Below are 25231 nucleotides of genomic sequence, written 5' to 3' on the forward strand. Positions count from 1 at the left end.
AGTGTGTATGAGTGTATTGCCTGCATGTAAGTGCACTCCTGTTGTGCAATGTCTGCAGAGGACAGAAGAGGGCGTCGGCTCCCTCTAGATGGAGGGATCTAGATGGAACTAGAGTTATAGATGGTTGGTAGCTGCCATGTGGGTGCTGGGAACTGAACTGGGGTCCTCTGCAAGAACAGCCAGTGCTCTTAACCACTGAGCCGTCTCTCCAGCCCTCTTACATCTGGTTTTGAAAAACAACTTTAAAATGTTTTCCAGTCCAAAACTTTATAGAATTACGGAAAAATTTAACCATACAGTTCACAGATTTTTGACACAAGGGCACAATCCTACCCTCTTTGGGGTTTTGTTTTGCTTTGTTTTGTTGAGACAAGGGCTCACTATGTAGTCCTAGCCAGACTGGAACTCTATGTAGACCAGGCTGGCCTTGAATTCACAGAGCTCCGCCTACCTCTGCCTCTTGAGTGCCAGGATTAAAGGCAAGCACTACCAGGCCCACTGGCCCATCCTCTTTTTCTTAGTCCACCAAATGTGATGTGTGTTCTTACAGCTTAGTAACTTTTCCGTTATCATTCTTGCTAGCTGTAATCTTGTTCTTCTTCTTCTTTTTGAGACAGGATCTCCCTGTAGCCCCAGCTGTCCTGGAACTCACTATGGAGAGAGATCCGCCTGCCTCTGCCTCCCGAGTGCTGGGACTAAAGGCGTGCGCCACCATGCCCGGCTCACTAGCTGTAATCTTTTTTCTCCTTTCTGCTGAAATTCCCTTGCTTCATGCAACACCCATAGTTATCTTCACAATGGTATAATTGTCCTTCACGGTGAGGTGTCACCGAGGTTTACATCACTTCGCACTTGGGGTCTTTCAGGTGGGTCCGAATTTGGCTTTGCCTTGTAACCCACACAGCAGTGGGTCTGTGTGAAAAGCTGTTTGCTCACATTTAGTTTTCTTTCTTAAGCTAAATTCCCCAGACTGAACCCTCAGGTTCTTCTGGAAGATGCAATTGTATTTCCCCGTTGCATGCACTCCTGCTGTGCTGGTGTTCTGGCCCCTGCCCTGCAGCTGGGTGAACACCAAAGAAACCAGGTCTACTCCTGCCCCAATCACCACCCTGTAACTGAGGAGGAACATGCTCCCTTCCAACTAAGTTCCTCAACCAGTTCTGGATCTTTCCAGCCCCCCCCCCACACACACACACACCATACTACAAGCCAGTGTGCTTCAAAACACACCTGGCTTGTTCGCTCTGATTGGTCAGACAGCTGAGTGGGGAAAATGAAACAGAAAAGTCCTGGGCTGTACTGGAGAAACTGGGAAAAACCCAAGCATCCCCCACTGGGACTGGATTGTCAGCGACTGCAGTCACCACACCTTGGAAGACCCACAAGCATTTTAAGTGCATTAAAAATCAAAGTGAGAGCCAGTGAGATGGCTCAGCAGGGAGAGGCACGGTGCACCAAGCCTGATACCCTGAGCTCAGTCCTGGAACTCGAGAGGGAAGGGGACACTGACTTCTGCAGTAATCCTCTGACCTCCAAACAAATGCTGGCACACACAAATGTAATTTTAAAAAGTCAAAGTTAAGCTCTGTGGTGCACATGGAATGAGTTTATGAGGTTAAATTTAAGAGGCAAGCTTACCATAGAGTAAATTTGGTACAGTTCCACCTTTGTTTGAAAGTTCTAGTGCTAGCCAGGTATGGTGGCGCATGCCTTTAATCCCAGCACTCAAGAGACAGGTGGATCTCTGAGTTCAAGGCCAGCCTGGTCTACATAGCAAGTTCCAGGCCAGCTGGAGCTACAAGGAGACCCTGTCCATGTCTAGGAATCTTCCAAAAAGACAACAAACTGTTCACAGTGCGATGCCCAGGATGCGAAATAGGAAAGAGGTGGGCAAGTAAAGACTTAAGGTTCCTTTCTCCTTTTCTCCTCCATTGTTTTGAGTCAGGATCTTGATATACAGGCCGAGCTGGCTGCAAACTCAAGATCCTTCAGCCTCAGCCTCCTGAGTGCTGAGATCACAGGCGTGTGCTGCCAGATCCAGCTGAATTTTTTAGGATAAGAATGTTTTACTGCGCTTAGGACGTGGCTCAGTTGGCAGAGTTCTTGCCTAATAAACAAGACACCCTGGGTTCAGTTTCCAGTGACACATAATCTAAGGCTGGTATGGTACATCTGTAATCACAGCACTTAAGAGGCTCAGGCAGGACGATCAGAAGTTCAAGATTATCCTTGGTTACATAGGAAGTTTGAGGCCAGCATGGGCTACATGAGAGATTCTGTCTCAAAAAAAGTAGAGAGAGAATGTTTTACTTATGCCATTTAAAAACATAGACATGCCACTCCTGTATCATCTGGCCTTCTGGGTATTTCCTCCTTGCTGGCTGAGAGCCAGGCAGTTCACAGCCTCTATGACCGATGTTCCCATGATAAATCCAGTTGACTGGCTCTGCAGGTTCTACGGCTGGGGCTAGAGGGACTGGAGCTGGGGGGCTGTGGCTGAGTCTTCAGGTTTTGGGGCCGGGGCTCTGGGTTCTGTTTGCTTCCGAGCCCCAGTAGCTACACAGGTACTGCCAAGCTGGAGCATGACTCTGTAACTAAGCTCAACTTCTGCTCTCCAGGACCAACTGTCCCTGTAAATACAGTTTTTTGGATAACAAGAAGTTGACACCTCGACGTGATGTCCCTACTTACCCCAAGGTAAGATGGATTTCTGACCCAGATACAGCTCCAACTCTATGTCCCCCAACCCCTGGACATAGGAGCCCTTGGCTGGCGTCTCTCTCTGTGCAGTGTTAACAGCCCTGTCCATCCCCGTCCCTGGCTGCAGAAGGTGTGGGAGGCTGCCAGGAAGAACATGTCTCTCTTGGACGTTTCTTTAGCAGAAGTGATTCCAGACCGTACTTAAATTTGCAAGGCGGTAATGGCTCTTCTGGCTGCCCTCCCTGGCCCACAGCTGACTGTGACAGACATCTGCACACAAATGTTATGCTAAGGAACTAGATTTTTAAAATCTGCTTCATTGGATCCCCTGTCCCTGAACAACACAGAGTTTTTATGGAAAGTTCTGCACAAAAGTTTGATTGGTTACAAAAGAAGCTAGGCCCTTGCTCACTGCCTGCTGTAGAGTTGAATTGTTGCAGATGTCTACAAAAGAAGGTCACCTTCTCAGTAGTGGCCTCAGCACAAACCCCAGCTTTTGTACCAAGGTTAGAGTATCACAGGTTCCTCAGAGTGAGGAGGCCAAGACTGGCCACCCATAGGTCCTCCTGGAACCAGCCATAGACCCCCGGTACCCACTAGTCAGTGACTTGCTCCACATGGGTCCAAGCAGTGTGTCATCCAGGATTTTCCATGGAGATTATGCCTTTTCCATGTGGGAAAATATGACCCACATCTCTTGAGATCCTGTCCCAGAGTTACACAGCCTAGACCCGGAAGAGTCAGGGCCAGTCTCCACACCAGTTCCTTCTCAGGAAGATAGAGAAGGCTAGCCCAAATGCCAGTCACTGCTTCTGCCTTACATCTGGAATGTCAGCCTTATTTTTGACAGTTCACCCTAAATCTCGGGGCTTCATGGAGCCAGCTCTGGGCACAGGCCTGCATCAGCAGGTGTGGGGGTTAGCTCACAGCTGAAGCCCAGGGTGTTTCCCTGCAAGACGAACCTCACAGAGCTTCTGAGCTGGGGTTAGACATATGCCCAGTGATCTGTTTCCCTTCACTTTACATAGTTTTCATTGTTGGGTGTATTGAGATCTGACTGAAAGCCATATAGCCCTCCTTCTTAGAACCTGAGTCTCTAGGTTTTGACACATATACAGTCATGAAATGTTCATAATGATCAGCAGAAGGACTATTTCCATCACCCAAACATTCCCACATGCTCCTTGTACCCGGACCCAGACCATTTTTGATGGGAGACAACAGTTTTTAGAGGAAGTCAGGCTTGAGACGGGACAGTGTCTGTGAAGGGGTGGGAGAAGGGAGAAAATGTTGAGTGCAGACAGCGGAAGTCACCGCCTCTGTCACTGCACTGAAGCCTCCCCGCCTGGCTGACACACCTCTCCTGTCCTCTCCAGTACCTGCTCTCTCCAGAGACCATCGAAACCCTGCGGAAGCCCACCTTCGACGTCTGGCTTTGGGAGCCCAATGAGGTAGGTGAGGGGCATCCTGGGTAGCCAGGTCACTGGGGACTCAGGGTCTCGGATCTTGGGGACTGTGCTGAGGCGCCTCCTCTTCTGTGTTTTCTCCTGTCTGTCCTTTTGCAAGTTAAAATCCTTAATCTCCAGATTTTAGTTCAAACCAACACTTAATAGGTTCGGGGACACAGGAGATGGAGGGTAAGGCAGGAGGGCCTCCCTGAGAAGGGACAGCCGTGAGGGAAGGCACGAACACCTGGACTCCTGATGGTGCCGATTGCCCTGGGTGACTAACCGAACCTGCCCCAAGGCCAGGTGCACCCATGCCTGGAGGAGCCGTGGGGAGGTGGGACTCCCACTTGAAACAGGCATTTCCTGCAGAAGGGCTTCCACCCGCGCATCCTGGGAATAATCAGCAGAGGCCTGGTGCAGGTTTGGAAGACAAGTCAGTGTTGGACCGCAAGGTAGTTCTTCAAACTTTCCCATTCGCTGAGAAGTAGCAACATGAATGGAGATGATCTGAAAGGACGAGCCGCCTCCTCACGGCATCAGACCCAGGGTTTCCAACCCACCAAAACCTGAGGACTTTCCAGCTTTTCCGTAGTCGGCAGAGCAAGCTCCCCGCTTCCTTTGACAAGGTCTGCAGCCACAGAGGGGATTTTGGACCTTTAAATACCATGAACCCCAAATTTCCCAAATAATCACTTCCAATATGTGCTCACCCATAACAGGAAGGGCTTTGGCAGGGGAGGGGGTTGGCCAGAAAAGGCTGGGAGATAGCTCAGTGGGTAAGAGCACTTGTCACACAGCCATGAGGACTGGAGCTCAGCTCCCCAGCACCTGTAAATGCCAGGCGGGTGTAGTAGCTTGCCTATCATCTCTGTACAAGGAGGCAGAGACAGGATCTCCCAAGCACACCGACTAGGTAGACCAGCCAGATGGCAAGCTCTGGGTTCAAGTGAGACACCCTGCCTCATTATATAAGAAAACAACCAAGGAAGGCACCGTATCAACTCCTGGCCTCCACATTCATGTGCACACGTGAGCCCACACATGCAAGCTTGTGCACACACACATACACATGCAAACAGAAAGTAGAAATGTAGCCCAGCTCACTCAGATCAGTGAGCAGCCTGCCAGCAAAACACTAGAGGTGCAGTTTCCATGGCTGGGGTGGGGGGGTCTGGAATGTAGAGGTCAGAGTAAGGAGATGTCTTAGACCTGCTGCCCTCCTAGGTCGGGGGCGGGGGTCTCACGTCCCTGAGAACAGACACAGCTAACAAAGGTGGAGTTTTGAAGAGGTGTGGCAGCTGGTGGCCCCTAGGCCTGGGCAGCACAAGTCCATGGCGAATAGCGGCAGGACAGATGGCTCAGAACTCGACTCCCGCAGGCAGCTAGCCCTACTTCTGAGGCATCATCTAGGACAGTCAGGATGCCTTGTTTAACCTCGGCCCGCTGGATGTGACAAAGCCCTGGACATGACAAAGCCCGGCTCACCGGTGAGAGCTGCGGAGAAACAGGTCCTGGGGTCTTTTCCTGTCCCCTCCCCCACTGAACCTCTAAGCACCGCACTGCCTGCGGCGGCTAGGTGAAGGTTTCCCCCCAGGCTAAAGACCTCACGCACCCATAACAGAAGCATCACCCCTCGTCCTTGCTTTGCAGACTGTTTGTATAGCTGCTCTCTGGCTGGCAGGTGGCCCTGGTGGGTGGCTCCTCCAGCTGGGCCCAGCCCATGTGACATCTCCCACTACCCATAGTGTTGGACAGGGAGACTGGTAGGGTGCTTCTAGAAGTTTCTAGATGCCTGCTGTGGTAAACCAGAAATGCCCAGAGTCAGGCGCTTTGGTCCCTAGCATACCTAAGTGTGAACAGCAAAGATGTCCAATTAAAGGACCTGGGTGGCCACTCGCCATGAGACACAGGGACTGTCAAGGCTTTGTGGGAACTCACTTTCCATTGGGGGCAATGCCACCATCCACCCTCAGCTCTGCTAAGCATCCCGTCCTTCCCAGAACAGACCCAAAAGATGCGCTCATGCCGCCCTGCTGCCTCTCATCCACTGGGGCTTCTTTGAGGGGCTGCGGCAGGAAGATAGCTGCTCTGCCACACCGTCCGACTGCCTCCTGTCACCTTGTAAGGCCACCCTCCTTGATCAGTGCCCACTCAGACCAGCACCCACCACCGCATCCAGGAGTCACCTATTCATTTGCTCAGTTGGAGACGAGGACTGTCACCATGGAAACAGACCACCCATCCTGCTCCAGAGCCACCACGTCTACCACAGAAGTGACAGCAGATGGCTTCATCTGGCAGTTGTCTGCAACTCTTGACTGATTTCACAGGGAACATTTCATCTCTTCAGGGTTGCTCAGAACGGTATCTGGGCCACTGGGGCAAGAACAGAGGCTTCTCTAGAGGCCTGTAATCTAAGGGTCCTGAGGGCTGTAGGCTCTGGACAGCAGTTGCCAGCAACCTGGGAACTAGCCATCCTTTGCCAGGGCCTGAACATCTTCACTCTGAAGGAAGCACCTTCTAAGGCCACCATCTCCAAAGTCTGATGCATGTACATTGGTCTACATGTGTATTGGCGTCTCAAGGAAGATGAGTGGCTGGCGTGTGCGAAGGGTGCTTCGTAAGTGACAGCGTGAGCTCCCATATCTGCATGCTGGGTCACTTCCAGTTTTCAGGATGAGCTTGTGACGCCTGTGGATCCTGCTCACAACTTTCGCCTTACCCACAGCGTTCTAGTCCTTGTATATTACATAAGGAGAGAGCATGGGCTCCAGCGGCCTGCCCGCTTTTCCTTGGCTCAGTTGACCCTGACAAACTGGGCAGCTTCAAAACACTTTATTGTCTTCCTGGCCTGGAGCTAAAGGTCCGAGGTCAAGGTGTCGCAGGGCCGGGCCTTCCTGAGTTTTCCTTGGCTCGCAGACAGCGTCCTTCTCTCTATGTCCTTAGAAGTCTCTTCTGTGTGTCTAGCCTGATCTCTTCCTACAAAGTGACCTTCGGATTGGGCCCTTCCTGATGACTTCTTTACCTTAGTCACCTCTGCAGAGACCCTGTCCCTATACATGGTCACAGTGGGGCCGAGTATTGTGTTCAGTGGGACACAGTTCAGTCCCTTACATGGATGTTGTCCCTCAGTACACAGATGCAGGAAAAACAAGCCAGGCTACACCAGGGACAGGGCCTGCCTTGTACAGATTTTGGGACACTGGTACCTGGGAGGACCAGGCAGGCACTGATGTGTGACCCTGGGGAAGGTGTTTTCTCCCAGGTCCATGAGCCCACAGGGCTGTCTTGTTCCTCTGTATCTCGAACCTCACATCTCCTGAGACCTTCTCGCCAAAAGCAAAGCCACTCTGGCCAGCGTCATAATTTCAAGTCACTTTTCTCTTTTTCCCTGGCTTAGTTGTTGCCAAAACTCTGAGTCAGAGGTCGTAACATTGACAGCAGGACTAAATGGAATATCTGTCTCACCCTCCACTGTGTGTCCACACAAGACAGAATTCCTGAAAATAAGACTCAGGAGGTGCGCTCTGACCGGACGAGAGGCCTATCCTCCAGATCAGGATTAAGACGTTAGAAAGCGCCTCTGGTCCCAGCAAGAGAAGCAATTCTTTCTGCTCAGAAAAGCCCTTCTGGTCTCTAGCCTTACACAAGCAAGGGGCAGTTGTCAGGTGTGCAGTAGATGAGCCTCATCCCAGCCCTTTGTATTGGTCACTTTTTTGTTGTTGTGATAGAAATACTGACCCAAGCAGTGCACAGAAGGAAGAAGTTATTTGAGCTTAGGGTTCCAGGGGAATCACAGTCCGTCTTGGCAGGGAGGCATGGGGCATCTGTGGCTGGAGAAGAGGAGCGGAAGCTAAGTTCTACATCTTCCAGCAGGCACAGGAAACGAGAGCAACTGGAGATCTGGCAAGGCTTAAGAACTCTCTAAGTCCGCCCCAGTGACCTGCTTCCTCCAGGATAGCCACACCTTCTAAAACCTCCAAAACAGCGCCACCGTCTGGGGACAGAATGTCCAAATACTTGGAGCCTATGGGAGACATTTTCATTCAAACCATCACACCCTTGAACCTCTGCTGCAGTGTGAACATTTTGGCGTTGTCATTTGGAAGTGGATCACACTGCCCAGTGGTGTATTTATCTTGCCTGGAACACTCTCCTGGGCTGAGCTAGTCAATCCCAGGAGACCTGCAGGCTGTCACAGACCCCACCCTATCGGGGTGTCCTGCAAGGCTGTCAGCTGTGTCTCCCACCCAGAGGCTGAACTCACTTTCCTTGGATCATACTGCTGGCAATTTCCAGAACCACACAGGGGGCAGGAAGGGCAGTTGGCCTCCCTCTCCCACTGCTGACCACCGGCCATGTCTCCTCAGATGCTGAGCTGCTTAGAGCACATGTACCATGACCTCGGCCTGGTGAGGGACTTCAGCATTAACCCCATTACGCTCCGGAGGTGGCTGGTAAGTGCCGAGCCCAGGTAGTTCCCCTCCCTCACACTGGGGTGGACTGCCGCGCATCTTGGGGGGACAGTGCGCTTCTGCAAAGGAAACAATGTCATGGAAGTTCTGAAAGGTCAGTAGGCCCATGTGTCCTCGTGTCCCACTCATTGGAACAAGGAAAAGAGCATACTTCAGGGAGGGACCATCAAGGCAGCCACGCATGAGCATACACTGCGCGTGCGTGTGTGTGCGTGTGCGTGTGTGTGTGTGTGTGTCTGAGAGTGTTTCTCTGGGAGTGTGTGGGATTTGTGTGTGTGCGTGTGTGTGTTTGTGTATCTGGGAGTATATAGGAGTGTCTCTGGGAGTTGGGGGGGTGTTTCTGAGAATGTGTGTATGTCTCTGGGACTGTGAGAATGTGTGAATTGGAGTACGTGTGGGTATGTGAGTGTCTCTGGGAGTGTGCATGGTGCGGTTGGTTATATGTACATGGGTGTAGGTGTAAGTGTGACGGGAAGTGTTTAGTAGCAGATGCTTTTCTATGGGAACAGAATGTGGCTGAGAACCACGTACTAAAGCCTGTTAACTATCCTATGGGAATGGGACCCTGGAGTCCATTGTCTGCTGCTCTGCTCCTAACTTCTGTCCCCATGTGGCTCAGTAGACACCTTGGGGGGGTCACCTTAACCCCTGCCCTCAGGTGGTGGAACCATGAGGTGTTCAGAGCTCCTGGGCCTCCATATCTGTGTGATGATGAACTCGGGAGTATCCTTGGGCTGGGGTGGGAACAGGTCCAGCATCCAGCATCCAAGGCCCTGGTGGCTTTATAGAGCCAGGTAACAGGGGGCTCAGGGAGCTCTCCCTCTCCTCCCCACAGCTCTGCGTGCATGACAACTACAGGAACAACCCCTTCCACAACTTCCGGCACTGCTTCTGCGTGGCACAGATGATGTACAGCATGATCTGGCTCTGCAGCCTGCAGGTGGGTCCTGCAGCCCCAGCTCCCATCCCTACCCCTGCTGGGTGGTGGGCCCTCCTCTCCCTCAGCCCAAGGGGCTTGTGATTGCCACAGGGACTGTCCTCCCCTGCCACTGCCTCCCAGCCTGTCCCCACCCCTCCTGCCCTCCCATGAGGGCAGATGTCTGACTCTGACCTAATCCAGGAGAAGTTTTCCCAAATGGACATCTTAGTCCTGATGACCGCAGCCATCTGCCACGACCTGGATCATCCAGGATACAACAACACGTATGTTTGGGATTTCTTTCTCGTTTCTCCTTTGAAAAATGCCCCTACTATGAGGGAACTGTCAGCTAACCCTTAGACAGCCCCCAGGTGGAGCTGTCACCCTAGGTCCCCAGCCCTGAAGGACACAGTTCCCAGCTTTCAGACCTTGTTCAAGGCCCTGGGTCTCCCCTGAGAGGAAACTCTGCAGGAAGCCACACCCCTTTGTGTTAGCCCCTAGGCTCTGTGGTGCGAAGCAGCCCTAGCCCCCCCCCAGCCCCCCAGGTGTGTACAACAGCCCTCTGCACCATACTCTGCCAGGAAGCTGCCCCCAGACTGCTTCCAAAGAAATAAGCAGAGGGCCAGGGCCAGAGTGAGTGAGGGCAGGGCTGGAGAGGAGCAGCAGTGGAACCAGGAGGATGAGCCCTGCTCTGGCAACATTGAGCCCGTCCTGCCTCTGTTGGGCAGAATGCCACCCCATGGAACCGACAGTCTACTCCTGGCATGGTCTCAGATTCACAGTGACCATGGTCCGTCCTGCTCCTGTGCCAGCAAAGAGGTCCCAAAATAGAGCCCTTTGCATGGGACGGTGGCACACTCCTGTAACTCCAACATTCGGAGGCTGAGTGAAGCAGGGGGATCCAAGTTCCAGGTCAGCCTGGGATTCTGTTATACATATATATGAGAGAGAGAGAGAGAGAGAGAGAGAGAGAGAGAGAGAAGAGAGAGAGCGCCTATTTCCTCTCAAAACATCTGATATCTTGCCTACTGAACATCTGATAGTTTTTGCAAGAACCTTGATGCCAGGGGATAGGGAGCTGGCTCGGTGGTTAAGATCCCCGGCTGCTCTTGTAGAGACCTGGGGTTCATCTCCCAGCACTCACATGGTAGTTCACAACCATCTGTAACTCCAGTTCTGACACCCTCTTCTGGCCTCTGAGGGCACTAGGCACACATGTGGTGCACATACATACATGCAGACAAAGCACTCATAAATAAATAGAAATAAATCTTTAAAAACAAAAAACCTTGATACCTTCAAGGCAGCATCCCAGGGAGAGGTGGGTCAGGGCACAGGATATCTAATTACGTGAGAGCTGGGTTCGGTGGAAAGAGTTCCTGATGTGAACAGAGGGCATCTGGTCACCAGCCCCACCACTTCCGCCTTAGGCACCGAGTATGCTGTGGCATAAAGATGCCTGGTGCGGGGTACCTGAGCCTCCTGCTCTCTCCACACATCCCAGATACCAGATCAACGCCCGCACAGAGCTGGCCGTTCGCTACAACGACATCTCACCACTGGAGAACCACCACTGCGCTGTTGCCTTCCAGATCCTGGCCCGACCTGAGTGCAACATCTTCTCCAGCGTGCCACCTGAGGGCTTCAGGCAGCTCCGTCAGGTATGTAGGGCCGGGGCCCTGGGGCTGCGGCAGAACTTTGTAGGGTCAGAGCAGAGCCCAACGCTCCAAGGACTAGAGGCCCCCAGAGGCTCTTGGTCACAGCAGTGCCCACTAGGGACCCTGGAACCAGCCCTCCTTCCTCATTCCCTCTGAGGCTGAGAGTGGTACCCAAGGGTGGGGTCTCCTGCCACCTACACTTGATGTCACCTGTATGTCACAGCCACAAATGCAACCTGACTGCTCCCTTTGAGATGAACCTCTGTCCCTGTAGTTAGGGAATTCGGCATTTATTATTATACCAACATCATAATCACTGAACAAATAGACTGACTCAAATTAAGTTTTTAAGTGTGGGCCTGAACTTGGAGGACACTGGTTCCCTAATTATCTGTTAAGAGCCTGCTGTCTCCCAGAACTGTGCTGGTGGAGCTCCCTTGTCCCCTCAACCTGTGCAGATGGAGCTGTGTCCGCACCCGCTACCAATGGAGCTGACTCTGGAACCCGCTTCCTCCCACTGTGTCCTCTGGTTAGGCTACACCCATAATTTATTCAAAATGGTTTCTCCAGCTTCACTGGGGAAGTACAAGTTCAGCTCTACTCTTAACCTTTACAGACCAACTGGCCTTTCCATCCCTAGTTCACGTTCATCCAGGGTCATGTGTCCTTCCCAACTTGTCATCAAAGCCAAGAACACACAGTTTTGCTGGAGTTAATTAAAAGCCAGTAGTCCAGATTCCATCCATTACTAAAAGTCATTCCTACAAAGGAAGAAACAGACTTTTAAAGGGTAGTAACTGGCTGGAGGCAGTATAGACCCTAGACTGACATGTCTGCTACATCCAGCCTGGCAGAGCTGACCCCTGCCACAAAGCCCCACCCACACTCACCTACCACCTATGGCCTGGTCATCCCACCATCACCTGTACCAGCCGCCTATCCTGCCTAGTGGCTCCTGCCCTTCCAGTCACCCCCAAACAGCCCTCTCCACACAAAAGGACCCCTCTAAGCCATAAGTCGGTATGCACCCAGTGCTGTTTGCAGGGGAGGAGGGAAGGACTCAGAGTGACGCCTAGCAGAAATATTGTGGGTTTCGTGGTATCTGACCCTCAGGAGCTGTGACCAAGACCTTATTTGGAAAAAAGGTCTTGGCAGCCTACTTAGGTGGGGAGTGCCAGATATCCCTGTGGATTTCCAGGGCGCGCCCTAAAGCAGTGACAAGTGTCCTTATGAGGGACAGAGGAGAAAGTGTGGGCACAGGGAGAGACCATGGGACAGTAGAGGCAGAAATGGGTGTGCCAGTGGCCAAGGGAAACTGGTCCACCAGAAGCTGTGAGAGGCAGGAAGGACCCTTTGCTGGAGCCTTAGGAGGGAGCATGGCCATGCTGGCGCCTGAATCTTGGCTTTTGGATTCTCAGAACTGTGAGAGGACACATCCCCATAGCTGACAGCACTCAGCCAGACCACCCAGGCATGCACAAGAGGAGTGTCCCGGGTTCTCCGAGGGTCACCTGCTGCCATCCCCTACGGACCTTGCTCTTTGAGTCTCAGATCGCCTCCTTCCCTGTACAGCTGATCTGACCTTCTAGAACTCAGTGCTCAGAAACCGCTCATCTGTCTCCTCTCATTACTTTCTCAAAGAGCAGCAGACTCATAAAGTGGTTTCCCCGTCTGTCTATACCCTGAGCAGTTCAAAGTCAGCGTTAGTCCTTGGTGACAGTCGGTATTGAATCACTGATTCCTGGTAAAGTTCTCTCCTCCCTGTAGGCTTGTGACCTCAAGCCCCACCCCATGGGTTTGTGCCGTCTATTGACAAACCGTGTCCAGCCTTCCTCTGAAGTGGGTAAAGGGTACACTAGGAAAAGAGACTGCCACATGGACCAGTGCCACCTGGTGACTGTCCAGAGGGCCTAGAGCATCCCTTAGTGTCTGGCTGTCCCCCACAGGGTATGTCAAACAATATCCCCAAAGAGAAGGAAGGTCTTCTGAGCAGCTTAGAGCCCTATACACAGTATCTCCCTATGCCGGCCACCATGGGGAATGCTAAGAGTTGTCCTCCCTCACAAGTGAATGGGATTTAAAAAATGGGATTTTTTATTTTGGAGACAAGAATCATTTGTCCCAGTTTTTAAAAACTATTCTGTCGGGATAGAGAGATGGCTCAATGCGTAAAGCACTTGCCACATAGACCAGGTGACGTGAATTCAGATTCCTAGAACCCACATAGAGCCTGATGCAGTAGCACGCACATTTGTAATCCCAGTGTGCCTCACAGAGAGGTGGGAGGTGGATCAGGGGAATCCCTGGGTGCTAGCAGGTCAGCTAACCGGCATACACATACACAGCAGTGGTCAGCAACAGACCCTGTCTCAGGCAGGGTAGCAGGCAGGGACCAATGCCTAAGGTTGCCCCCCGACCTCCATGCATCACTGTAGCACACATGCACCTGCTCACACACTCTCTCTCTCTCTCTCTCTCTCTCTCTCTCGCTCACTCGCTCACTCTCTCTCACACACGCTCACATACAAATACAAACTAATTTTGTCACTGAAGGTTTGGAGGGATAGTGGAAAGAATATTTCATTAATAACCATCTTTATAGAAAAAGTTCATAATTCAAAATGCAAATGATGTTCCCTGCCTGAGAGATACACGTTCGAGAATCTTTATATTGATTGATTTAACTTTTGTATTTGATTTTATTTAACTTTTGCTGGTGATTTTATTTTCTTGGAAAAGTGGGATACTGAACCTGGCACAGAGATGTTAAATAAATGTTTGTGGGATAGATGGATGGATGATTAGATGGTTGGTGGGTGGGTGGGTAGACAGCAAATAGATGGGTGGATGGATGGGTGGATAGATGGATGGGTGGGTGGATGGATGGGTGGGTGGGTGGATGGATGGGTGGATGGATGGATAGATGGATGGGTGGATAGATGGATGGGTGGATAGATGGATGGGTGGATAGATGGATGGGTGGATAGATGGATGGGTGGATAGATGGATGGGTGGATAGATGGATGGGTGGATAGATGGATGGGTGGATAGATGGATGGGTGGATAGATGGATGGGTGGATAGATGGATGGGTGGATAGATGGATGGGTGGATAGATGGATGGGTGGATAGATGGATGGGTGGATAGATGGATGGGTGGATAGATGGATGGGTGGATAGATGGATGGGTGGATAGATGGATGGGTGGATAGATGGATGGGTGGATAGATGGATGGGTGGATAGATGGATGGGTGGATAGATGGATGGGTGGATAGATGGATGGGTGGATAGATGGATGGGTGGATAGATGGATGGGTGGATAGATGGATGGGTGGATAGATGGATGGGTGGATAGATGGATGGGTGGATAGATGGATGGGTGGATAGGGGGGTGGATAGGTAGATGGGTGGGTAGGTGGCAGATAGATGGGTGGATGGATGGATGGGTGGGTGCGTGGGTGGATGAATGGATGGATGGGTGAGTGGATAGGTAGATGGGTGGGTAGGTGGCAGATAGATGGGTGGATGGATGGATGGATGGGTGGGTGGATAGGTGGGTGGATAGGTAGATGGGTGGGTAGGTGGCAGATAGGGGGGTGGATGGATGGATGGATGGGTGGGTGGATAGGTGGGTGGATAGGTAGATGGGTGGGTAGGTGGCAGATAGATGGGTGGATGGATGGATGGATGGGTGGGTGGATAGGTGGGTGGATAGGTAGATGGGTGGGTAGGTGGCAGATAGATGGGTGGATAAGTGGGTGGTTGATGGTTGGATGGCAGATGAATGGTGGGTGGGTGCATGGATGGATGGATAGCAGATGGATGAATGGATGTAGAGGTGGCAGATGAATTGTACCACTTTTCTAAAACTAATACCTGGCTAACAAAGTAACTGTCCTTAGTGTATTTTCAGTTGCTCTAATAAAATACCAGACTGGCTAACTTACAAAGGGAAGGGGCTATGTTCTCTGAAGTTCTGAAGGCTGGAAGGTCTGAGGGCTCCATGGCAGCATCTGCTCAGCTTCTGGGAGCACCAAGTACAGAAGGTTAGAAGGCAGGAGAGTGAGAGTTGACTCCCTGTGAATTGACCCAGTGAGAGAGAATGGCTACAGTTCCTTCATGAGGGCAGGACCCAAACAGTCCTTGAAGGTACTACCCCTACACACGGTCACATTAGGGACCAGATTTCAGCACAAGTGTAGGAGGGGGACCAACCTTATTCAAACCATAACAGTAAACATTTTATATTTTAAGAACCCACTGAGGCCTTATTTACAAACTTGATGGTGGAAATGTTATTAAATATGTTCTGACTTTGATAAATCCCAAACTGTACACATGTGGTCACATATACTGTATATACAACAGGAGAGACTACTCTTGGAAACTTGTTATTGATATCCATCAGCAAATCTGAAAGGAATGAACTGTGTTATCTAGGTGACTAAATCTAGGAGACCGTCTGTCCTGGGCTAAAATCTGCTAGGTTTCACAAGCAAGCATCCGTTAATCTGTCAGCCTATGATCTGCAGTCTGTGGACACGGGATGGGATGGGTAACAGTCACACAGGGCTCAGAGCCCGGGAGGGGCCCTGCCCTGAGGTGACATGTGTCCTCTCGTCATTCAGGGGATGATCACGCTCATCTTGGCCACCGACATGGCAAGGCATGCTGAAATTATGGATTCTTTCAAAGAAAAAATGGAGAATTTTGACTATAGCAACGAGGAACACCTAACCCTGGTAGGTTGTGTTGTTCTGTCTCTTTACAGAGCTGAGCCACAGCTCAGATGGGAAACCCCGAAACCCGTATGCCCCACCTGTCCTTGGAATGCTGGAGTGACTGGCTTTCAGGATCACATTCCTCCTAGCCCAGCAGTGGGCAGGGCGGCCTCCTCTAGAGCCCCCTGGCTCAGGGACAGCCTTTTCCCTCAAGAAGGTGACTGAGTTTGCAGTGTCTGTCCTTTCTAAAGTGTAAAATGCAAACCCAGCATGCCAATTCACAGCTGTCATCCCCAGCACTAGAGAAGCAGAGCCAGGAGGAGTACAGGTTTGAAGCCAGCCTGGGCTACATATAGTTTGTTCCAAGGCAGCCTGAACTAGAGTAAGATACTATCACAGAAATTAATTGGGGCTGGAGAGATGGCTCAGTAGTTAAAAGCATGTGCTGCTCTTGCAGAGGACCTGAGCTCCTCAGGTGGCTCCTACCTACCTATAACCCAGGGTGCCGGAAGCCATTAAGAGATCAAGCCCTGTGTGTACTGTTGTCCTTTTTTCCTATACGCACATTCCCATGGTAAAGTTTAATTTACAGATTAGGTGCCTGACACCAAAATAACTCTCAGTACCAATATGCTGCAGTAAAACGGCCAGCACCACGCGATCCTGTGCTTTGACACCCATAAAGACAATAAAGGTTGCTGGGCTGCAAGCCCTTTGATACAGTGAGCGTAGGTCCGACACCCAAGAGAGCTGCTAAGTAATCAGTAGGCGGACAGTGTGTTCAGCGTGGAACAATAGAGGAAGATTCACATCCTGAGTAGGATGGAGATGGTTCAAGATCTCCCCATCCTACTTAGAACAGCATGCAGCTTAAAACTGATGACTGTTTATTTCTGGAATGTTCCACTTAATATCTTTAGGTAACTTGATAGCCAAACCTGGCTGAGGCCATGGTTCACGGTGAGATCTAATAAAGTCTAGAGAAAAACAAAAGGAATGAAACCAAAGATGATGGGAGGCGGGTGAGGGAGGCCAGCAAGCTGCTCCATGCAGGGTTATTTCCTTCTGTGACATGAGGAAAGCCAGCTTTGGGGCTGCAAGCCAGGCAGGTGGCCAGAGGGTCCCTGCCCAGTGTGAAGAAGGGCAGGTGGGACACTGGCCCGAACCGGAAGCAGCCCGCCACTACCCTCTGCCATCACTGAGGATGGGAAGATGAGGGAGGAACTTCTCCCTGGGACAGGACCAACCCGACTGCACCTACCTCACTGCAAGGCCCCTTTAAGGCTGGGAAAGAAAGGGATAGGCCTGGGAGGGAGAGTCCAGAGTCCCCAAGTCCCCGGGAGGCCTCTGAGGGAGGTACCTGGGCCAAGGAAGCAAAGTACAGCCCTGGGGACCCAGCAACACCCCTGTCCTGACCTCTGCAGAGGCCGCTGTGTCTAGTCGGGCACTGTGGTCCGGGGCAGCTCCCAATGAAGCCAGCCAGTGCAGGCCTTGTAACTGCCTCTGGGCTGGAGCCCGCTCTAACACATAGCAGGGAAGTGCTGAGCCAGGCCGTGTTCTCTGGCCCCATGGCTGCAAGCCTCACGGAGACTTTCTTGCCTGCTCGGCCTCAGACCCCGGACAGTGGCTCCCACTTTCACCAAGGAAGGTGATAATACCAAGCCTGGGTGTGCCTGGTACAACATGGGACTCCAGCCCCCATAGCCAGATCAAGCTGGTTTTATAGCCCGCTCAGGGAAAACGCTTGGGCAGAATGCTCTGGCTGAGCTGACCTGACCCTAAAGCACTCCCAGTGACCCAGCCCTGGTAGACCCCAGGGGAGCAGCCAGCCTCATGCCCGGGAGAGCACAGGAGCTAGACCCACCCAGGAGACAGCACCCGAGAGGATGCAGTGGGCACAAGACCGCAGATAGAAGACATCTGCACTGGGGTAGCCAAGAAGGCTGGGAGGAAAGGACTCAGGCCGGACCTTGCAAGCACTTCTGTATCTCCCTTAATTCATAAATTATTTTACTTGTTGAAGGCGCTGGACCTCCTGTGAGCTCGGTAAACACTGACCACTGAGCTACCTCCCCAGCCATTTTTACTGTGCACCTTGAAACAGAGTCTTAGTTGCCCAGGCTGGCCTTGAACTCAATTGCCTTGGCAGGTCTTGAATTTGTAATCTTCCTGCTGCAGCCCTGATACAGAATTGAGAATTGAGAGCCGGGCATAATGGCACATACCTGTAATCATAACCCTGGTAGTTGTCATTGGGAAGCAGGATAATCGGGAGTTCAAGGCCAGGCTTGGAGACATAGGGAGTTGGAGGCCAGCCTGAGCTACACAGTGAGACTCTCAACATAACAGAGAGATCACACATGCTTTTGAACTTGACAGTTTATAGTTGGTATCCTAAAAGCATCTGTGCAGCAGGTCACTGTCCTGGGGGTTGGGCGGCTGAGTTCCAAACAGACTGCAGTGTGTGGTGGCACTGTGGGAGGGAGAAAGAAAGGGAGGGTGTCCTTTTGGGTGGAAAGACCTGTCATTCATGGCCCAGCGTCACTTACCCCCACCACCATCCTCTGCCTCTTCCCCTGCCTGTGGTGCTGAGTCCAGTCGCCCACGCACGTGGCAGCCGTGCTGTCTCCCATCCCGAGTGTCACATCTCCCTTTTCAGCTGAAAATGATTCTCATAAAGTGCTGCGACATCTCCAACGAGGTCCGTCCCATGGAGGTGGCAGAACCTTGGGTGGACTGTTTACTGGAGGAGTATTTTATGCAGGTAAGAAACACACCATCAAAGTCCAAGTACGTCTGCCGGTCCAATAGATAGGGCTGTGTGGGAAAGTGCAGGCTGAGGTGGCTGACATACCCGTCCACGCCTCCAGCAACCTCCACAACACCCTCTGCACAGGCATGCAGCAGAAATGGCATAGGCTAGCTACATCCTAGCCTTGAGACAGTGGCCGCCAGAAAAACTAATGTGAAACTGTAGCCTGTCGCCACCCATAGACCACTTTTAGAGGCCAACTCCTCAAGCAGACTGGGTAAGAGTCAAGACGCAAGAACCAAGGGAAGGAACTGGAGACGGTCCAGTGGTGAAGAGCACTTGCTGCTCTTTCAGAGGACCTAGCTTCTGTTCCCAGCACCCATGTCAGGCAGCTCACAACTGTCTGTAACTCCAGTTCCAGGGGACCGGATGTGTCCTCTTCTGGCCCCCACAGGCACCAGGCACACATGTCCAACACATACATACATATAGACAAACATACACATAAACAAACCTTTTTTTTTTAAATAAATCTTAAAAAATAAATAAGGCCGAGCATGGTGGTGCACGCCTTTAATCCCAGCACTCGGGAGGCAGAGACTGGCAGATCTCTGTGAGTTCAAAGCCAGTCTGGTCTACATAGTGAGTTCCAGGCCACCTGGGGCTACAGGGAGACCCTGTCTCAAAAAGACCAAAAAATAAATAAATGTCTGACGGCAAGAGAAATAAATACCTCTTAAAGGGTGAGGCCAAGCAGGGCAGGTCATAGGATAGTCATGGGGAGACACAGGCATAAAATTATGTAGACAGGCGTCTGGAGAGATGGCTCCGTGGTTAAGAGCACTGGCTGCTCTTGCAGAGGACCAGGGTTCGATTCCCAGCACCCACATGATGGCTCACAACCATCCATAACTCCAGTTCAAGGGGAATTGGATGCTCTTTTGACCTCCTCAGGCACGGGTGTACTTAACAATACATTCATCTAATACACTCATACACATAAAAGGAATAAGTAAAATATTTAAAAATTATGTAGACAGGCGTCTGGAGAGATGGCTCCGTGGTTAAGAGCACTGGCTGCTCTTGCAGAGGACCAGGGTTCGATTCCCAGCACCCACATGATGGCTCACAACCATCCATAACTCCAGTTCAAGGGGAATTGGATGCTCTTTTGACCTCCTCAGGCACGGGTGTACTTAACAATACATGCATTCAATACACTCATACACATAAAAGTAATAAGTAAAATATTTAAAAATTATGTAGACAGTAGCTGTTATGTTCAGCCCTGTGCGCTGTCCCTTGATGCACTTGTGGCACGCTGCCTGTCCTAGGCTTGGTCCCTGTGGCTCTGACCTGCACTCCCGGCACTGACTTGTGTGGCACCAGTGTCCAGGTTCTCACTGCCATTCTGCTCCAGCCCAGTCAGAGGTCTCCTCTGGGTCATGTGCCATGCTCCCCCTCTACAAGCAGGGCTGCTCAGTATGCCCCAGATTCCATGGGCCTTTGTGTCTTAATGCCACTGTCCTGTGTTCGACAGAGCGACCGTGAGAAGTCAGAGGGCCTTCCCGTGGCCCCCTTCATGGACCGAGACAAAGTGACCAAGGCAACAGCCCAGATCGGCTTCATCAAGTTTGTCCTGATCCCAATGTTCGAAACAGTGACCAAGGTGAGTGACTGTGCTGTGTACAGCAGCAGTAAACACACACGTGTGAACATGCATGCTCACACATACATGTGCATGCACACACAGACACATGCAAGCCCTCTGCAGCTTCATGACCTGCTGTCATAGTGATGGTTGCCTGGTAGCCATTCCTTCCCTACTGTGTCCGAATCACCCCTCCAGGGCTCTGCACGGGCTGTCTGTTGGGCCCTCAGTGCCCACTCTGCCCCTGCCCACCTCTGCCAGCCTCAAACACAGCCAGCCTGTACCAGCCATTGGCTCTCCTGCCCCACCAGGCCAGACCCTAAAGAAGCATCTGGAATTGCTGCCCTCAGGCTAGGGAACCCTCGCAACCACGTCCCAGTCTTCTCCCACCCAGCCTCTGCATCCCTGGCCCTGTCCCTCCTCTTCCCCTCAAGCCCTCCGGGTCCCCAGAGCTCCCTGTGCCTCCTGCCCAAGGCCTCCACGTCCAGTCCCCTCCAGATCCAAAGCAGACTCACCTCTGCCCAGCCCACTCACCCCACCCCCACCTCCTGCCCATCATTCTCTGGGTGTCTTAGAGTCACCCAGAGACCAAATCCTTCCCGTTCCTAGGACTGCCACCAGGAGTCTTCTTAGATCTGCCCCTACATGATATTCAGAGACTGCACCTACCCTTGTCTCAATGTGGGGGGGGGGGGCAACAGGAAGAGGCAGTGGGCTTCCTGAGGTCCTGGAAGGATCGAAGGAAATGGGAACCTGTCCTGGAGATGGAGAAGGTGGTTAGGACTACACCAAGGTCTCCAGGGCTTGAAGCTGACCAGGAGGCTCACACCCCATCACTTTGAGTTTCCCCGATTTGAAGCCACTGTTAAAGTGAACCCCCTGGGGCCCACTGCACCCTAAAGGCCTGAAGACTCTCCTCCCGTCCTCTACCTCCTAAGAGCCCAAGAGTAGTGGACTGACTTTGGATCCTGTGCTTGCCAGCTCTTCCCCGTGGTGGAGGAGACCATGCTGCGGCCCCTCTGGGAGTCCAGAGAGCACTACGAGGAGCTGAAGCAGCTGGATGATGCCATGAAGGAGGTGAAGCCATGTGGGGCTTGGTACTGGGGGCTGGGCATGCAATTCCCTTCCCCCGAAGGCAGGCTCAGTGAGGGGAGGGGCCCAGGTACTGTCTGAAACCAGCCCTACACTTCCCAGAGTCTGCTGGCTAACAGGAGCCAGCACCACAGCTGTGCAACCTGGGGACCCGCAGTGCATCGCCCTCTGCAGTGCCCCACAGCCCTGGCTCCTGCCTTCCAGGCCCAGCTTCCTGTTCAGTGGGGGTTACATGAAAAGAGACCCAAAAATGAAGCAACCCCCCAAGTTCCACACTCAGGCACAGTGTGGAACTGTTCTGTAACAGAGGCTGGGCACACCGGCTACTCTTGGTGCTGAAGATGGAGAGGTTTTAGGTGCTGTTGGGTTGATGCTGGATCTCAGGAGAGGGTCAAGGTCACAGGCTCAGAGCCCTAAGTTCTTTCCACAGACTCCAGTGAGCCGGTTCAGCTGTTAGAGCCTCTGTGTGCTCTGACGCCTGTCTACTTCCAGGAATTCTGCCACTCCTAACTCAAAATCTATGTCCCCTGTCTGAAATGGCTGCCTGATGTGGTTTCCCTCTGCCTACCTCCTACCAGGTGCCCAATGTACCTAGAACAGTCACCCCACTTTTCATACATCCCCTAGACCTGCCCTTGCTCTCAGTGCGCCCACCATTCCACCTGATGCCCCTCGGTCCTCATTTCCCACTCAGCGCCCATCTGTCAGGGCTTCCCAGTGACTAAGGGCCCTTACCCATCTTTTCTGCATTCTTTCTTATACTTGATGTGGTATAGGTCACCTCTCCCTCAGCCACATGGGCCATACCACACACACACGCCCTGTGTGCAATGCCAGGCATGTCACAGGTGCTTGGTAAATGCTTCATGTTGACTGAAAGCACAGACCAGCAAGCTTGGTCTCTCCCTGATTGGCCTCTGTTGCCAAGAAATCACAGGATAGCTCTGAACGTCTAAAAGCTGAGCAAGCTGTACAATGCCAAAGGCACCGACAAGCCGACACCCCCTGCTGAGCCCCCAACAAGAAGGCTGCATGGGCCCTCTGCCACCATGGCCATCCCATAATCCATTGCTCTGGAGGTCTTGAGTCTGAAATTCCTACATGTGACTGTCCAGTAGGAACACCGGGTCTGTGCAGGCCACCGTCCAAGTCTCAAAAGGGAGGCCAAAGAGGTGATAGAATGGTGCCTGAGCCAAAGACTTGGCCGCCACTGCCAGGCACTAGGGCTGTGGCTATGGCTAGCCTCAGGCAGACATTGCTGCCCAGGGTCATATCCCAGGTCACGAGCAGATTGCCAGCACCCAAGCTGTTCCTAGGGCAAGCACGCGCACATGCGTGCATGTAGTCATCTGAGCATCTTCAGGCAGCCTGCCCACTGGCTACCTGGGGCCTACTCTAACCTGCTCTGTTCTCTGTTTTAGTTACAGAAGAAGACAGAGAGCTTGACCTCTGGGGCCACCACAGACTCCACAGAGGAAAACAGAGATGTGAAAAACAGTGAACGCCGTTCTCCCCTGAACTGATGCCTAGATGCACACGGTGAGGCATACGGTAGGCAAGAGCGCACTAGTCTGTGCATGGAGACAGGTGTGTGTGCACGTGCGTTTGCATGCACACCTGCGTGTGGTCCCTCACCAGAAACTCAGTCGTGGGGCAGTGGGAGGGGGATCTGCCCTGGTGCCCTGTCTCTCCTAATAGCCCTCAACCCCCACCCAACATCACAGATGCTTCCATCTTCAAGCCTCACAGTGGGGGTGGAACGTGAGCACACAAACCCTCAGGGCACACATGCAAACCATGTCACTTGTATGATGTGCTAATAGGGCAAGGGCAGAGGCAAACCACAGCTCCAACCACAGCATGCAGCCTGCTTTCAAATAAACAAAACTTTTTTTTTTAATGTGCATAAGTGCATTGCTTGCATGAATGTAAGTGCACCCATGTTGTGCAATGCCCTCAGAGGTCAGAAGAGGGAACTGAAGTTACAGGTGGCTGTTAGCCATCTTATGGGTGCTGGAAATTGAACCCGGGTCTTCTTCAAGAGCAGCACGTGCTCTTAAACACTGAGCCATCTCTCTAGCTTCATCAAGTAAGTGAAACTTTAATCCATGCATATTTTCCCCTGAGCATACTCTAATTAGAATTGGGCTCTGAAGGAAAGGGGTCATGCTTTGGTTAGAGAAGAGATCAATTATTAGGATGTGCACCACTCATAAGATGAACTGTTTTATCAAGTGCAACTGGAGTAGCTGAGCTGCTGGAGTAACTGAGCTTTTTGAAAGCATTGGTTCCTGTCACCAGTCATGTCCCCCGACACCTGCCAGTGCCGCCCCTCACTCGGCGCAACCACTCAGCCAGCATGTGCTGTGGTGCAATGCTGTGCGTGTCTATTGAGTGCTGCCAGGTAAGCTGAGGACTCCTTAGTTCTGCGTGGAGCTGCAGAAGCTGGCCTGGGTTTGACTCCAGCCTCAGACATGCCTCTAGGAGAAGCTTTGCAGGTGACGGGCGTGTGTCCCTACCTCTGGCTCAGAGCCCCTATCTGTACAGAAGTTACAGTGACATTGTTGCAGCTTTAGCAACTGAGGGAGTGTCCTTCTCCACTGAGCACCCAGGGAACTCTTACAGAGGATCCGGGTTCAATTCCCAGCATCCACATGGCATCTAACAGTCGTCCGTAACTCCAGTTCCAGGGGAATCCAATGCCTTCTTCTGACTTCCTTGGGCATTGCACAACACCAGTGCACTTACACATATGCAGGCAATACATTCATACACATAAAATAAAAATAAAATAAATTTTAATCCTTTGAACTCATAAAGAAATATACTGATCACTTTGATCTTTGGTTATACTTTCCTTTTGGGTATTTAAGACCATGCGGTTGGCCCAAATAAACCAATTTATTTTTACTCTTAAGGTCGTTTGGGGATCTATTTCTCAGAGATCACGTGGGCTTGGGAGAAGCCTCTGGCTCCTTCCTTTAACCAGTTCCATCTATGTAAAGATGTCAAAGGTCCTGCTCGACCATGGCTGGCTTCACTTGGAAGCATGGAGGAAATGCTTCCTCTGTGTTGACCCTCCTCTTTGTATACTGGACACTGGATCAAGTCCATCTGGTGGGGTCTCCATGGCCTCCCTGGACAGGTGACCCACCACCATTACAGGACATTTTGAGAGATGCTCCATAGTCCCCTGGAACTTAGTCAACCTTGGAGGGCAAATAAAGGGCAGTAAGTTCCCTTAACTGATGAGCCATCTCCAGCCCCAACCTTATTCTTTTATGTTTTTAATTAAATGTTTAGGATAGCATGTAAATAACAGTATTCATCATGGTGTATTCGTACGTGTCTTCATATACCTTGTTCCGTTCATTCCTGGCCACACTGCCCTTCCCCACACCTGTTCCTTCTCCCCCACACCCGTTCCTTCTTCTCCCATGCACCCCTTCCTTCTCCCCTACACCTGGTTCCCTTCATCCCCCAGTTTGTGCCCCTTCTGCTTTCTTTTTTTTAATTTTAATTATTTGTGTATATGTATGTGCACATGAGTGTAGGTGTCCATGGAGGCCAGAAGAGGGAGCTAGATCCCCTGAAGCTGGAGTTCTAGGCATCTGTGAGCTACCACGTGGGTTCTGGGAACTAAACTTGGGTCCTCTGCAAGAGCAGCATGCATTCTAACTACCAAGCTGTCTCTCCAGCCCCCAACCCTGCTTTTTTACCACAAATCGCCATTTCTACTTCCTGAGACATACATGCCACCACCTGCCCTTTCCAGCCCCCACAGAGACAAACCTGCCACCCTCCTCCTTTTCCAG

At 51.8% G+C, this 25231-nt stretch overlaps 1 protein-coding gene across 4 annotated transcripts in view; it reads left to right on the forward strand.

The window, feature by feature from the left end:
* Positions 1 to 25231, forward strand: part of Pde9a (phosphodiesterase 9A) — a gene marked incomplete at its 5' end in the record, with an annotated part of 104208 nt that overhangs the window by 78573 nt on the left and 404 nt on the right. For 2 of the 4 annotated variants that reach the window (XM_017796705.1, XM_017796703.1), the window contains 11 exon segments: positions 2619 to 2697; positions 4077 to 4151; positions 8519 to 8605; positions 9459 to 9563; positions 9744 to 9826; positions 11047 to 11203; positions 15829 to 15942; positions 18581 to 18685; positions 20214 to 20342; positions 21306 to 21401; positions 22838 to 22967. In XM_017796705.1, the coding sequence (XP_017652194.1) occupies positions 2619 to 2697; positions 4077 to 4151; positions 8519 to 8605; positions 9459 to 9563; positions 9744 to 9826; positions 11047 to 11203; positions 15829 to 15942; positions 18581 to 18685; positions 20214 to 20342; positions 21306 to 21401; positions 22838 to 22939 (1132 nt within the window). 4 annotated transcript variants of the gene reach the window in all.

This window comes from Nannospalax galili, unplaced genomic scaffold (assembly GCF_000622305.1).
Source record: "Nannospalax galili isolate Female #2095 unplaced genomic scaffold, S.galili_v1.0 scaffold652, whole genome shotgun sequence".
Taxonomy (NCBI): domain Eukaryota; kingdom Metazoa; phylum Chordata; class Mammalia; order Rodentia; family Spalacidae; genus Nannospalax; species Nannospalax galili.